At 41.8% G+C, this 16,949-nt stretch overlaps 1 protein-coding gene across 2 annotated transcripts; it reads left to right on the forward strand.

Moving 5' to 3' along the window:
• Window positions 1-286: 286 nt before the first annotated feature.
• samd1b (sterile alpha motif domain containing 1b) lies at window positions 287-16,407 on the forward strand. Of its 2 annotated transcripts, none has more exons than XM_023284466.3 (7): window positions 287-1,685; window positions 2,613-2,868; window positions 4,392-4,513; window positions 9,831-9,879; window positions 9,981-10,092; window positions 12,956-13,070; window positions 13,188-16,407. In XM_023284466.3, the coding sequence occupies exons 1-7, from the start codon at window positions 516-518 to the stop codon at window positions 13,329-13,331; spliced, it is 1,968 nt and encodes a 655-aa protein (XP_023140234.2). In that variant the 5' UTR covers window positions 287-515; the 3' UTR covers window positions 13,332-16,407. The 2 variants fall into 2 exon arrangements, with proteins under 2 accessions (XP_023140234.2, XP_023140235.2); XM_023284467.3 differs by having other exon boundaries at window positions 290-1,685; window positions 4,395-4,513; window positions 13,188-14,075.
• The last annotated feature ends 542 nt before the right edge of the window (window positions 16,408-16,949 follow it).

Genomic DNA, 16,949 nt, shown 5'->3' on the forward strand with positions numbered 1-16,949 from the left:
ATTGTGCGGTTTAATACACGTTGTCGGTGGTTTTTATCCTTGAGGTCAGGCATCAATCTCTGCCGCCTGATGCGGAATGGAGCCACCCATCTGTTGACCGCCCGGCGCAATCTGAATTCACCATAACGCTCCAAAAACAAAAAATCTCCCAGCAACTCAGAGTGCGCACCGCTGCGTCTTTGTGCTCAGATCGGATCGGCTGTTAACAAGCTATGGGCTGATCAGATTAAGACTGCGAACAAAGAAACACAGCTCCGAAGGCTCCTAAAGGAGAGTCAATTCCACCTTAAATGCAATTTGCGTCTGTGGCGGAGACCCAGGCGCCATCTTCGGTCCACCTTAAGCGCACAATGTGGCCAACGAACGCAAGCGTACCAGCCAGGCTTCCGTCCTCATTCTCCAGCCGGGGATCGCACTTTGGCTTCACAGCTTTGACACAGCGTCACTTGTGAAACAAACAAGGGGGGAAGAAAAAAAGACGCACTCGGGCCAAAACCTCCATCAGCAGGAGAAAGATGTCCGAACCCAACAAGTACCGAGAGTGGATACTGGAAACAATCGACTCTCTCCGCTCGAGGAAAGCCCGTCCGGATCTGGAGAGGATCTGTCGAATGGTCCGGAGACGACATGGGTCAGACCCGGACCGAACCAGGACAGAACTGGAAAAACTGATCCAAGAGCAGACCGTGCTCAAAGTTAGCTACAAGGGGTCCATATCGTACCGGAACGCGGCGAAGGTGCAGAGAAAAAGCCGAAAGAAGAGTGAGTTTACGGCCGCTGGAAGCAGCAGCAGCGGCGGCGGCGCGGAGGCAGCGAGGGAGCGAACCAAACACGATCCCGGGAACAACAACGGCGACAGTGCGCACAGCTTCACCGACCAGGAGGAGGGAGAGGAGAACTCGGAGCCCAGCCCAGATCCCCGCACTCAAACATCAGGCAGCCACACCGGCAAGAAGCTCAAGCCTGCCTCCAGCCCGAGTAGCGGAAACGGTTGTGGCGCAACAACGGGCTGCGCTGTCGGGAGCGGCTGTAAAGAAGAGAAAGCAAGTGCACCGAGAGACAAGGGATTAGCGGGGGAAAGCCCGTCGCCCTCTTTGGGCCACAGAACAGGCGCACACGACGGTGGGGATGCCGGCAGGACAGCGGGGAGCGGAGCTGATGCAGTTGGCGCGGGGAAGGAGCCCGGTGTGTCCGGAGCTGACAGCCGGAGCAAAACTTGCTCCGGGAGCGTCAACAGCCCCCAGCAGCACCAGAGACAGAAGCAGATTGTGCCGCTGAAACCCAAACTTAAGCTGGCGGGAGGCAGCACCAAAACCGCGGGGAACCACGCCAGCCCCGACCTGGGCGACAGATTGGTGGCTTCTGTTCGCAGCCTGTCCGAGAAGAGCCTCCGAGGGGGCTCCGCTGCCGCCGCCGCCGCTGCGACCAGAGGCCACATGAAGCCGCTCGGGCTGAAGGAGATTCTGGGTTATCTGAGCAGCCAGGAGCGGCTGTCGGAGGAGAAGCTGACCCGAGGCAAAGTCAAAGTGGTCATGGAGAGAGAGGTGGCGAGGGGCCGGCTGCGCAGGACCCGCTGCGGGAACATCACTCTTCCTCTGCGGGGGACGGTGGTGGAGGAGCGGAAGAATGCGTCCGCTGACAGACTTGCGAGAAGCGCACTGCAGGACAAACACACGGTGACAAAGGTGGGCAATGCTAACTTAATATTTCCAACACGTCCCGCCTTGTGCAGGACGCAGCGAGCGGCTTGCTGATAAATGAACGATCACCGGTTTTAAACCTACAGCACCGAGACGCGCTCGGCATCCGTCGCCAAATCTGTTTTCCTCCCTTGTTAAACCTCGATGTTTTATGTGCAAAAGTGTTCTGGGGGGAATCCCGCACATTTCGCGGAGATTTCATGTTGTTTCGCAGTAACTGATGCGGCTGTGTTGTGTGTGTCCTCTGTGGCAGATGTGTTGTGCAGCTCGGCTTCCTGCACAAAAGGTGCGGGTTAACGGAGGAGCAGACGGAGCGGCTTCCCCCGGCTCCTCGGGTGGCGCGCACCATAAAGAGCGTCTCTGCATAACGCGAGCACGAGCACCCACTGATTCCGTCGCCACATCACTATTTTGGAGTCAGTAACATCCGATTCGGTTCTCGGGAACTTTAGCCGAACCGGAGTGTCTGGGCCTGCTGCGCGCAGTAGGCGGTGTCTGTCTAAACTTGAGACGTGCCGCTGCCGCGCTCCTGTGAGCGCAGGGCCGGAGGAGGACTCAGCCCCCTCCAAAAGAAAAAAAATTAAATGAAATTTAAAAAAATAAAACACACACAGCCGTACATCATGTTTGTCTGTGTATACTACATTTATAAGTCGCCGTATTTTGTGTCTCATCTCCCCGCGTCCCTCCCGTTTCGTGCCTCATTAAATCTTTTGTAGACTATCGCTCCTGACAGCTCACTCTCCTCCTCCTCCTCCTCCTCCTCCCCTGTGGGCGCAAACTTGAGTAGGCTACAGCAGGCGGCTATTCTGACATTCAGCAAACCCAAAGTGCAGTTTAAAACCTCAAATTTCAACCCCTCGAATGAGAACTTGTGCTTGATCTCCTCAACTTTGCGTGTCATTTTTTCAGCCTCCGTCGCCGCCGCCGTCTCACGAGCAGAATGAGCCGATAGAAGCAGCCAGTGGAGAAGAGGAGCGGAGAGAGAATGAGGAAGAGATGGAGATGGAGGAGGATGATCCCCGGAGTTCTGATGAGGAGGGAGGACTATCCCCGGTAGCTATGACAACCGAACCAGGGCTCATTGAGAAAACCACAGAAGATGCTGAGATCCAGGCAGCATCAAAGCAGGAGAGCAGCCTCCATCAGCTGCAGCAGGGTGGCAAAGGTGTGTGTGCGCGGATGTACGGTGCTGTGGAAAAGTGTTTCATTTCCTCATGTCTTCTGCTTTTGCATATTTCTCCCACTTAAATGTTCCAGATCATTAAACTAATATTAATATTTATTTAAGATTAGACAGAGATAACCCAGAAAACACAAAATACAGTTCTGAACGATGATTTATTGAAAACCTCTGCCACCCCTGTGAAAAAGTAATTGCCCTCCTAAACCTAATAACTGGTTGGGTCACCTTTGGCAGCAACAACTGCAGTTAAACATTTGCAACAGCTTGTGATAGAGGAATTTTGGCCCACTCTTCTCTGCAGAATAGTTTTAATTCAGTCAGAGTAGATGTTTTTTGAGCATGAACTGACCTTTTAAGGTCTTGTTATAGTATCTCAATTGGATTCAAGTTCTGACTTTCATTCGGCCACTATAAAACCTTAATTTAGTTCTCATTTTGAGCCACTTTGAGGTGAACTTGATTGTGTGGTTTTGGGTCACTGTCATGCTGCATAAACGGTTTGTTCGTAAGCTTTAGGTCGTGAACTGATAGCTGGATATTCTCCAGGAGGATTTTCTGATGGAGAGCAGAATTCATGGCTCAGTCAGTTATAACAAGTCGTCCAGGACCTGTGGAAGCAAAGCAGCTCCAAACCATCACACTACCACCACTATGTTTCACTGCTGGTATCATGTTTTTCTTGTGAAATGTAGTATTAGCTTTACAACAGATGTAACGCGACCTGTGTCTTCCAAAAAGTTCCATCTTTGATTCATCAGTCCACACAATGTTATCCCAAAAGTCTTGTGGCTCATCCAGGTATTTTTTTTTTTGCAAATGCCGGATGAACGTTCTTTTTTTGTCAGTATTGGTTTGCACCTTGCAGCTCTCCCACGACGCCATTTTCTCCCAGTGTCTTCTTTATTGTGGAATCATGCAGATGGACCTTAGCTGAGGCCAGTGAGGCCTGCAGGACTTACTGTGTTCATCTGGCAGTAATCATATGTGGGTGTGGCTGGTGAAATTGAACCCAACAGCCAAATGAATTCTGTCATTTGATTGGTAGCTAAGGAGGTAATTACTTTTTCACATAGGGCAAGATGGGCCAGACAGCATTTTTCCTTCAATATGAATTCATTATTTAAAAACTGCATTTTGTATTTTCTTGGGTTATCTTCATCTTACATTAAAGTTGGTTTGATGATCTGACACATTTATCTGTGAAAAAATATCCCAAAATAGACGATATATCTAACTTTCACAGCACTATATGAGCAGGAGAGAAGTTTATTAAAAATGCTATTATTAGTCCTCCTTGTTTTAAGTTTTCAGTGGTATCACTTATTGTATTTTGCCTTTTCTTATGTAATCCCATGTTTAAATTTTGCTTTTATAAGTTATTTTTCAGCTTTGGCAAGTGTTTCAAATTTTTGGAAAGATTTTCCCAATTTATTGTAATCTAAATATTTCAAATAATGTTATATTCTGCCTCCGCCTGATCTTTTTAACTTGCTTTGGTTTCTCAGCAGTGTCCGGACTTGATTTCCTCCCCAAAACGCCTCCACCTGTTCAGGGAGCCCCACAGTGTAACGGTGCACACATGGAGGAGAGAACTGCTGCCCCCGATCAGCTACATGTGCAAGCAGATGTGAGTGCAAGCATCTGTTCTGCTAGTTTTTACTGCTGGATGATGTTTCCCCCCCCCAAACAAGTCAGTATAGTATACTATACCTGAGTATTAAAAGCAAAAGTGCCAATTAAAATACCCTTAATTTGTAGATAGTGACAAAAATGAGACTCAAACATGAGTAAAGTTCAAACAAGTTAAAGGTAGAATGGACTAAAGATAAACTCAATATAACTGAAGTCTGTTAAAGACCCTCTTCAGTGAAAATCTAATTTTTGACCTTGTTAACATGTGTACATGGTGTCTTTTACATGCTAGATGGCATATCATGATGGAAATAAGCAGTGTGCAGCTTGTCTCAGCATTTCTACCTATTAGCTGCAGTGTGCTGGTGACAGTCTCAAAAACACACAGCCAGGGTTTCATGCATACAAAACATAAGGAACCAATCCTGTCAACGGCAAGGTGGGGCCTTCTGTATCGCCATCTGTCTCTGGTTCCAACATGCATGTCTGAATTAGTCTAATGTTACAATCTGACATTGTGCAACGTAGGATTCAAAGGATTCCAAGGCTTTAAGGTCATGTGCAGTAGTAAGTTATCAGTGTAATGAAATTCTTAGTTCTCTGTGTCTGCACCTTGTGTCATGGTTAACGTATTTACAGAATACATTCACACTCATCACTCGCATCTACTCATACATACTGAGGGAACAAAGAAGACAATATGGATATACAGGAACGGTGCAAAAAGGTTTATACAGGAAAAAAAACAGGGTGTACAGTGTTTACATAGATAGTTTGCAGCGTTGTAGGTGAGCTGGTGTGCTTGAACTGCAGTGAGTAACAGAGAGGTGGGCGGAGAAAGAAGCAGGGACTTTACAGAGCTGCACTTTCTGAAAGAGGTAGCAGTGTCAAGTGACATCTGGGCATTTTCATGCATTAATGCACTGTTTTTATGCAAAAATATGTCATTTTGAGATCTAGAGGTGAATTTTTAGGCCTTTAATTAATGGCCAGAAAGGGGCTTTAATCAGGTCCATAATGACTGCAGGAATTAGTTAATAATGGATGCATACAGAAAGGACAAAACTTAATCAAATTTGCTAGCAGAGCCTTGAGAGGAAGTTAGGACTCAGGTGTCTTTGTCCTGATGTCCTTCTATAAATTCCCATTGGCCCCTGAGCCAAGAAGCAAGCAGCAGGCAAAGAGGGTCACACTGTGGTATTGGATTCCTGAGGCATTAGCATGTTAGCATTTGTGTGATTTTGTAACTGGTCAGTGCAGTATTCATTTTAAATACTTTATATTCTGGAATTAGTCTGTATGCACAATACTGAACTTTTCTCTGATACTGAATATTTGTCAGGTAATTTTGGACGATTTCAGTGCGATTATATGCACATATTTTTTTCCCCAGCTTTTTTTTTTGCAATATCTCCAGTAATAAAATTAAAGTGTTTCAAATACATACAGTATGGAACATCAGTGTTCCTTTTGGGTCAATGTGGATATTTTATTTTAAAGCCTTTACGAGGCAAAATCCATGACTTGCTGATCATGCAACCCTAGTAACAATGCAACTTAATGCAAGTTCCATAACCTGCAGAATTATCAGTGACTGCCACTATAAAATACTTGCACGAAGAACAAGTGTAAAATATTATGTGTCTATATATATATTCAGATATACATATATACAGAAATAATCAGGGTACATTTTGTTCAAAACTGAACAGAAGTTTGTATAAAAACAGAGCTCGCGATTACAGTTTGAAATCCTGATCAGTGACTTAAATCTGAACGCAGACAGTTTCTTCGTCTTTATATTTTCTGCCATTATTTCCATCACATTTGCAGTAGCTGCTTCCACAGCCAGTGTAGCTTCACTGTTTCCCTTGTCATGAGAGCAAACACTGATATCACTTCTGAACTTGTTCATGTGCAAACTTTAAACTGAATTCATAAGCACAGAATGGTTTGTAAATGTTTGAACTGCATTTGAGATAGTCGCAGTGAAAACTGTCTTCAGTGTTGAGATGATCAGAGGAGCTTTTTTAATTTAGTTTACAACATAATTAGATGTATGTTGTTTTCAACATTTACTCCACAGTTCATAAAAAACATGGAAACTCCAAATTGAAGAAAATCTGTATTATGTTTGCATGCATGTCATGTTTTTTCTGTGCTGCATTTAGAAGTTGTGAGTTTGAGGAATTGATTTCATTATTAGAATGAGTAGTGATATATAGGTACAACAACCGCGCAGAAAGATGTTTTCAAATTAAGACTATTTAAAAATTAAAAGGTGTGAAAGGGGAGATAATTATGCACTTTGCTGACTAAAAATGTCCCGTTCATATTGGGCTTGACCAATTATCTGCCTGGTTTATTATCTGATATGATTTTCAGCATTTTACTGGTTATTTGCGTCATTTACAAATAAACTTCCAGCACAGTTTAGTGTTGCAGTTTGAGTTATTCAAAATTTTGAGATAAAAAATGAAAAACTCCCTTAAAATCTGCATATGTGTGTTCTACATATGGGTCGATCAGTTACTAGTTATAACCGCCATTGTCAGCATCATGTTGGTCAACCCCTGGTATCTCAGAGGTACACCTGGAACATGCTGAAACTTGTGCTTTGTTTTGTGGTCTAGAATGTATTGCAGTATGAGAGCAGAATGCATGTACAATGGAAATCCTTTACATTATCATCGTATGTATAAAATGATTCAAATAATCTATGTACATTTTATGACACAGCTGCCAAATAGACACCAATGAATGTGAGGGTAGCTGACAGCTCGTTTGGGCTTCATCTGATTGGCCAAACGGTGTGAATGCATGAGCCATCTGATTGGGATCAGATGTTCACATGCTGAGTGTGGATGCATGGTTCATGTGAATGAAATCATTAATCACATTCATTGCAGTTCAAGTAGAGCTTTGTGATGTGTTTATAGCACATGTTCATGGGAGAGTTGACAGGATGGTGATAAACATGTGATTTAATGTATGGTCAGTGTTATTTCTCAGACAGGCTGAGACCTAACACTGCCTCTAGTAATGTCCATAGGATGAACGATATTATTCATTAAAATTTCCAGAAAAAGGCCTAACTTTTGATGTGAAGGCATTCAACATTACACTTGCTAGTGACTTTACAATCTTCCTTTTAATGATTACATTGATACAGTGCATGTAAGTACATTATTGACAATATGCAGTATGCGATAGAAATAAGTACACCCCTGCGTAATAACAGCTAAATGTTAATAAATTAAAATAGTTTCACCATACAGGAGTTGCTTTACTCCTAACTTGAAGGGCAATTGCTCTTCTGTAAAATTAAGAACTAACAGCTTGAATGTACTATATTACAAATACAAGCCCTATATAAGGAGTCCAATGCCACAAAAATCCATACTTTACTGAGATTCAAATCTTATATTTTTTCCACACTTGGAAGATACCAGTAGAGATGCTCTGCTTTTTTTCAGAGACATTTTTTCAACAGCCCTTTGCCGAAGAGGTTGTGTTGCTCTGCCTTTGTTATTAAAATACTCCAAAGGTTCAAATAGATTAAAGTCAGGCAAAGACTTGGCCAAGCCATAGTCTGCACTTTTTCTTTTTTTTCTTTTTTTTTTCTTTCTTGTCTGATTTTAGCAGCATGTTTGGATCGTTATCATGCTAGAATGTTCCTCTTCATCCCAGGCTTCTGCAGACTACAAGTCATATTTAGCCAGTACTTTGGTGTATTCGTATGAAATGGCATTCATGGTGCCATCTGTAAGTGTCATGTCCCCAACATCCTTTGCACTCATGCAGCCCTATACCATCAAACTCACACGTCTTTGTTTCACTGTTGGGACTATGCATTCACTGTGGTGGTCTTGGATACGATCATGGTAAACATGCCGGACCATATCGGAGCCAAAAACATTATTTTTTGGTCTCATCTGACTGAAAAATGTGCTCTCAGTTTTTATCAGGCTTTTTTTAATTTCATTTCCTTTGGCAAAGTTTAATGTTGGAGTTTTATACTGAACAGCAAGCACAGTTGTTTTTCCTGGATGCCATCCAAAGAGGTTGACAGTATGAACTTGCCTTTACACTGTCTAAGCTGTCACATATACGTAGCGTTCCATTGATGAGCACTGTGCCTGTGTGTGTGTCTTCAGCATTTGTGTATCTGTTTTTCAGAGCTAGATTGTGCAAGTAACGTACAATTTGTGTTGTCATATTAGGAGGACGGTCACTGCAGCTCGGATTAGTGTCAGTATAGCTCATTCTGTACCTCCTGATTACTGCTGTACCTATGTTTTGACTGATTTTGGTTGGTCACTGATCCTTCTCCATCTTTGTGAGTCACAGTCAATGTTTTCAGTTCTTATGGCGATTCTTTTCCATGTGGAGCCATGATGCAGACATGCACACAGACACAGCTAGTAGATCCAAAGCTGAGGACTTTCTGATGTTAACAGGTCATTTTCTAACCATGTTCATGCTGTTAGGCTGATTGGAAATCAAAGATGTGCTCTGTTTAGTTTAAGTGATCGCAGGTTTTCTAACTTATGTGTCACACTCTCGTTTGTTGCAATGTGTTTCTCCCTTAGAGCCTGTATTTTCAACATAACCTTTTGTATTTGTTTTTGATTGTTTATAAGAGGAAATACTCTGCTTGCCAACTTTGAAATTGTTGAGAGATGATACAATTTTGAATAAATTGCAATTTCACAAGGGTATACTTACTTCTATTGTATGCTACATGAATAATACTATATAAACATAGTAGTCGTCATGGTGTACTATATAGAGCTTGTGATGACATGCTTTCAGTCACCTTTATCAACTACTGAGTGTTTGTTATGTATGATGTGATGAATAGTCAACAAGGGAGTGATTTCAAAGACACCTACACATTTTTCTTGTTTAAAATGACAAGTGGTTCAAATTTTACTTGTCACTGTGGTGGTAGGCTGTAATTTATCTACAGGAGTCCTGTTCTATCTTCCACTAAAGGACAGGCAAAAAAATCCCATTAAGTTACAGAAGTTAGGGGCTGTTGAAAACAGACTCCTGTGCTCTGGGATGACTCATCAGCTTTGTCAAACTTCGCTTCCCCACCAGTCCACCACTTGATACCTTGCACATCATCATTTACTCTCCCACAGCAGATGGTCTTAATGTCCCGCTGCTGATTTGTCATGATGCATCTTGTCGCAGACAGCTCCTCGTGTCTTTTGTATTAAGTGGAGGTCATATCACCCTGACTTTGACTCTGGCTGTTTGTATTTTCTTTGACCCTGTCTCTCTTTCTGTTCCTCCACACACAGAATCAGACGCAGCCTGACGGAACCAACCACACCTCCTCAGGCTTTAACAGTGAGTTTTGCTTTACTGATTAAATGTGATTGTATTTGTGGCTGTTTAGATGTTGGAACTGATCCTGGGGAATCACACTTTGCTTAATATTTCCTTCTTAGACCTGGAGTGTAAGACAGAGGTCGGTGTGTCGTCATGCCTGCTGACACCCACTGCCTCCCCGAGAGACTCCGGCCTGTCTGAAGAGCGAGGGATTAGTGTTAGCAGTGGAGGGTGAGTACAATAGGGATGTTGGTGGTGGTGATGCATGTAAATACACAGGGGTTTGACTTCAGCGCTAACTAAATAATAGATTAAGAAGTCAATGATTTTGCTGTGCGACATGTGGAATGTTACTTAAGTAATGCCAAAAATTACTTGTAAATAATTTTTTCCACATAACAAACAATTATTATGAAGTTTCCTGCAAGTCTTACAGTCAGGACCAAAGACACCTAATTCTTTGTTTTATCACATCTGCAGTATTACTGCATCCAGCCTGGAAACAACAGCTACTCACTGCATTCCTGCAAGGTTTAGTGGGTACTGTATTTAGCATTTGGTTGCGGTTGTTGTTTGGCTGTATTCAGAATCAGAAACAGTTTTATTGCCAAGGAACCTAGGAATCTGAGGAAGGAGTCAATGAATTTGACTTGGTGTTTTAATGCATAACAGTAAACAGTAGCATATAAATTTAAAATTGTTGCAAGTCAGTAGACATTAAGTGTTAAAAGTGTAATTAAGGGATTGTAAGTCATACTGTAAAAAGTCATAGGAATACCTCCAGTGTGCAGGAATGTGCAAATTAATTGCCTGAAAATGTGCAAGGTTACATAGTATGTAATGTAAACAACTTGAAACGTGCGAAAAGAGAACAATAATCCTCCTGAAAAGTTGTGTGTTAATGTAACACATAGAATCACTATCTAAGGGGGAGTGACAGTGTGACTGAGGGTCTCTGGTCATGTTAAAGAGGTCCAGTGCCTGGAAGCAGTTGGCCATGATCTTCCCAGTATGCTTTAGGGTTCTGGAGGGTCGAGAGATTACAGCTGATCACCTTTTCAACTGAGCAGACAATGCAGACATTTTTACTTCTTGGTTATTTTGGTGGCTTCTTTGTGACTACAGTGTGATTGATGTACGATGTGCAGCCAACTGTAGTTGTTTTTAAGATTATGGTCTGTTGACCTGCTGTATTTTGCATTTTTTTACAGGACTATGTTCAGCCAATATAAGTGTAATTACTATTTAATTATAACTTCAATGTCCTGAAATACAGAACTGAGGACAAAAAAAGAGACGCACTTTGACTGCACAGGGAGGCTAATTTCCATCTGAATGTCCAATTAATCAGCATCAGCTACAAAATCACATACTGGACGTACGTGCATTCCAATATAAGCCTTCTTCCTGATTGTATTGAAACAATCAACCTATGCTTATTACCAAAACACAGGAAATAAATACACTTAAAATAAAATTGTACACCACCAAACATGTACACTACCAGTCAAAAGTCTGGACACACCTTTTCATTTAATGGTTTTTCTTTATTTTCGTGACTATTTACGATGTAGATTCTCACTGAAGACATTAAAACTATGAATGAACACAAATGGAATTGTGTAGTAAACAAAAAAGTGTGATATAAGTCAAAACATTGTTTTATATTTTAGATTCTTCCAAATAGCCACCCTTTGCTTTGATTACTGCTTTTCACACTGTTGCCATTCTCTGGATGAGCTTCATGAGGTAGTCACCTGAAGTGGTTTTCCAACAGTCATGAAGGAGTTCCCAGAGATGCTGAGCACTTGTTGGCCCTTTTGCCTTCACTCTGTGGTCCATCTCATCCCAAACATCTGGATTGGGTTTAGGTCAGGTGACTGTGGAGGTCAGGTCATCTGATGCAGCACTCCATCACTCTCCTTCTTGGTCAAATAGTCCTTACACAGTCTGGAGGTGTGTTTGAGGTCATTGTTCTGTTGAAAAATAAATGATGGTCCAACTAAACAAAAACCAGATAGATGGCATGTCTCTGCAGGATGCTGTGGTAGAACCATGCTGGTTCAGGGTGCCTTCAATTTTGGATAAATCCCCAACAGTGTCACCAGCAAAGCACCCCCCACACCATCATACCTCCTCCTCCATGCTTCACAGTGGGACCCATGGTGAAGAGACCATCCACTCACCTTTTCTGCATCGCACAAAGACACGGCAGGTGGAACCAAAGATCTGAAATTTGGACTCATCAGACCAAAGCACAGATTTCCACTGGTCTGATGTCCATTCTTTGTGTTTCTTGGACCAAACAAATCTCTTCTGCTTGTTGCTTTTCCTTAGTAGTGGTTTCTTAGCAGCTATTTGACCATAAAGGCCTGATTGGTCAGTCTCCTCTGAACAGTTGATATAGAGATGTGTCTGCTATTATAACTCTGTGTGGCATTTACCTGGACTCTAATCTGAGATGCTGCTAACTTGTGATTTCTGAGGTCAAAGTTTTTAGAATTTTCCAGACTGACTGACCTTCAGTTCTTAAAGTAATGATGGACTGTCATTTCTCTTTACTTAGCTGATTGATTCTTGCCATAATATGGATTCTAACAGTTGTCAAATATGACTGTCAACTGTGTACCAACCTGACTTCTGCACAACACAACTGATGGTCCCAAACCCATTAAGAAGGCAAGAAATTCCACAAATGAACCTTGACAAGGCACAGCTGTGAAGTGAAAAACATTTCAGGAGACTACCTCATGAAGCTCACTGAGAGAAGGCCAAGGGTTTGCAAAGCTGTCATCAAAGCAGAGTGGCTATTTTGAAGAATATAAAACATGTTTCGACTTAAATCACACTTTTTTGTTTACTACATTATTCCATATGTGTTCATTCATAGCTTTGATGCCTTCAGTGAGAATCTACAATGTAAATAGTCATGAAAATAAAGAAAAAACATTATATGAGCTGGTGTGTCCAAACGTTTGACTGGTGGTGTATAATGTTTCCTCTGTCCCAACTGTGCAAGTTTACTACTTCAGCACCTCCTGTGGTTTTTGTGTTGGTCCCATAGTTCAGCTGCTGTTTTTTCACATCTCTCTAGGCTTATTAAATCTGAGGGTGCCAGTGGGAGCCCGGTGGACTGGACAGTGTCTGATGTAGTCAGTTATTTCACCGCAGCAGGTTTCCCAGAGCAGGCTGCTGCCTTCAGGACCCAGGTGAGCCTGTATTCTGCTTTAACAGCCACTAGAGGGTGCCATAGACAGGCTCACCTAAACTTTGACACTTGGAACCTACATGAACCTCCATTGCAACATTTTGCTCTTTTCATTTAGGAAATCGACGGAAAGTCTCTCCTCCTCATGCAGCGTAATGATGTGTTGACTGGCCTATCGATCAGGCTCGGACCCGCCCTCAAGATCTACGAGCGCCACGTAAAGGTTCTGCAGAAAACACACTTTGAGGATGACGACTGCTAACAGCACGCAAAACACACGCAGACTGTTATGTTTGAATCTACATATAGCTCAAGTTATATAAAAATGCATGCATGATATACAGTACAGTACACTTAACTTTCCATCCTGTGTCAAACAGTACACACACACACACACACACACACACACACACACTGTTTTTCTTCTTCCTGGTCCTCTACAACTGGTTTGGTCCCATAAGTGACACAGAAGCAAGACTGTATTTTCTGGACTTTCTACCAAACAGAGCACAAATGTTGGAGGAAGAAAGCAGGCTGACTAACTCATTAAAGAGACATTTCAAGATGCAGATATTCGGAACAATCATGCAAATTCCTTTTTTAAGCTTTTTTTAATTACAAAAATTAAGCACTTTTATCCATTAAACTGTGCAAGATAGTTTGTGTCTAAACTGCGACTTCATGCTGATGTTTATGCACATTTTTAAAGCGGCAGTGGCTGTTCTGTGTCGAGGGAGGGTGATTTTTTTGTTGTTTTTTATGGGGCTGTGATCTGAGGGTTTCTTGTTTGTGGGTAAGTGTTTTTCCACTGAGATCATGTTTGATAGAACAGCGGCAGTTTAGAAGTTGAGCAGATGAAGTACTTTCCCAGAAGCAGGAGCGGATGGTTGAGATGCTAAACCAAATTATTTGTCCTATTTATTCAAAATAAAAAAATCTGGTGCAGGGTTTGTGACCTTTTGCAAATGATTGTTGGTCAAAGCAATAAACTGGTGATTTCTCCCGGGATGTTTGAGAGGTCATTGGACCTTCCCAGCTTGTAGATTGTCAGGTGATCAATTCTATGTGTAGCCTAATGTGAAAATCTATGACATCAACTTTGTTTTTGAACAGATCTGTTTATAATCTGCTGTGGCCTATGCATCACCATATTAGGGGCTGGTTTCACAAAGATACAATTTGACCTGTAGCTTAGACCAAAAACATTATCAAACGCCTCAATTCACCTCAAACATTATCAAACTATTCCACAGCACACAATGGAAAGTTGTAGTACTGCAGTAAGCAGGCGTACATGTTTGGACCTGAAACTGAATCTGAACGATATTAATCATACAGAAAACCCCAACCAATCCTGCAAGGTGACAGGATTGCTTACTTTGGTTTTTTTACGTGTGAAAACCAGGAAGTCAAGCTGAAAATGCTCGACCCTGACGCTGACGTCTTGCTTTACTCATGATATGTCCTCTACATATAAAGACACCACAGAGAAATGTTGACAATGTAAAAAACTAGATTAAAGACACACTGAGCACCAAAATATGCCTTTAATGTGCAGGGCTCAGCAGCTACTCATTAGATTAAGCTAACCTGACGTTATTTACTCAAGGAGTCAAATCTTATAGGTACAATATTTTGTAATTCGAGATGTCCTGTGATATTTTTGTGAATGTGGTTTAAAATCTATAAGACTCGCATCACTAAAGAGCATTTGTTAAGTTTTAGGTCAGACATGTGGACCCTAGTACAGATTTTACTCTTCACTGAATGGACCATATATTAGAAAGCTAATGTTAGCTTTTTTATTATTAGATATTCCTTTAATGCTGAATATCTAGCAACAGCTAATTTCTATGCGCGAGCTAGTCTGAGATTCAACCCATTTTAATTTAGTCTTGCAAAACCACAAAGAAATGGAGAGACTCGCCACTTAAACAATCCTGGATAGAAATCTCGGGGTGAATTCTGTAACGGCAACGATGGCGGCTGTATGACACGTGTCTCGAATCTCCTCTCAAAAAGTCAGTCGTCTGCTTTGTAGTGACCAAACTGGGAAACATCCAGCCAATCATGGTGTCGTGTAACACAAGTGCCATGCCGTAAAACAATGCATTTGTAGTAGAACTTTTGTAACCTTGTCTTGCAGCAAAGTAACCAAATTTCTTTTTTTTTTTTTTTTTTTTATTATTACATGTGACTGGCCATTCTATAAATGCAGTTTGTTCATCAACCCATTCAGTTGGATAGGGACCTTTTCCTGTTAGCGCACAATAACTGCCTGACTTATTTATAAGGCCTTTAGCGTAATTAGTCAACATCTGAACCCTTTGTATTTCCTTGGACAAAAGAAAATGACTGACTGATGTCATCACTACTGTACATTTGCTAAAATGTCTTTACCATCACAGCAAAACCACAAATTATGAGCTATGTTTTCCTATTTTTTTGGTCATTTGGTACCACTGGTCAGCAGATATCACTGACTGTTACCATGAAAGCACAGCTCTTAATTCACTCTGAATTAGTTGGTTTAGTTGGCTTTTCTGGCTTTTTAAACTTGCAATAAAGTAATCTAAGAATTAAATTAAAACTGCCCTGATACTAGAGACCAGCCTAAAATATTTCTGTGAAACCAGCTCCAGACTAAGCTGCAGAAATGTTGATCGAAAACACCAGCTAACTAAACTAAAATCGACCGAACACTCAACTCGTGACTATATATGATAGAGTGAATATGTAAATAAATTGAAACAGACTCATGTAATACATTAGCCATTTGTAAATTGTTGGAGTAATATTAACTGAAAGATGTTATGGCAGGGTAAAGATGAGTCAATCAATCAACTAATCTCAACCCACCAGCATTTTTTAACAGTTTTTAATGGTCAATAGTTAGCAACCAAATGCTGTCAATCTGTCATTCCTGCCTGCACTTAATAGAAAACATTACAGGTTATGCTCACAAAAATATATTTTTTCCATTTATTTTTCTGCCTTTGTTCTTTTTTTCCAGCATATTGTTTTGATTTTGTGAAATGTTCATATTGTCCATTCTCCATGCACTGATGTTCTAATCAGATCTGATGTTTCTTTGTGAATTTAAACCTTCTCTACCTCTCACCTTCATTCTTCTTCCAAGAAGCAATTTTTTTCAGTTTTTTTCCAGTTAGTAGTCTGATAAACTTCATTTCATTCCTATTTGTTACATCTGTTGGAGAGAACAGCTTGAGTCCTGATTCTCACAAAGGGGAATGTACAGTGTGTCTCTGCCCTTCCGCTGCTTGTCTCCTGTTATTTGTTAAAGGACAATTTTTAGTAATAAAAAATTTGAATTCAAACATCGCAGCGTGTGAATGAACGCTCAGTTGTTGCAGTTCTTGTTTGCATGTCGTTAAAGCCCATTGCATGTTTGTGCACGTTCATGGGAGGGTTGTGCTTTGTTCTATGTGTGTGTGTGTGTGTGTGTGTGTGTGTGTGCACCAGACATGAATGTTCGTATGTGGTGCACGAGGGAGGGAACCGCAGAGCAGCTGAGTCACAACAGCAGATCCCTTCAGTCACAAGGACGAGGAGTCGAAGGTGGAAAAGACCATGCTGCGTTTTACAGAAGACACAACCTCACCTGGGGACAGACGATACGTCAGCTCTTTTTTGGGGCGAAAAGGTGTACCCAGAATTTATTTTGACCCATAAATATTTCACACTAGTTGGGGCTCTTGCTTGCATTTGCTGGTTAGTAGCAGGGGGAGGAGGAAATATCACACTATCTGTTCTGGGACAGTCTCCAAGGTAAGTGCTTGGGATCTCTGTGTGTACATGAGGGTGTGTGTGTGTGTGTGTGTGTGTGTGTGTGTGTGTGTGTGTGTGTGTGTGTGTGTGT

Source organism: Amphiprion ocellaris, chromosome 4, assembly GCF_022539595.1.
Source record: "Amphiprion ocellaris isolate individual 3 ecotype Okinawa chromosome 4, ASM2253959v1, whole genome shotgun sequence".
Classification (NCBI taxonomy): Eukaryota; Metazoa; Chordata; class Actinopteri; family Pomacentridae; genus Amphiprion; species Amphiprion ocellaris.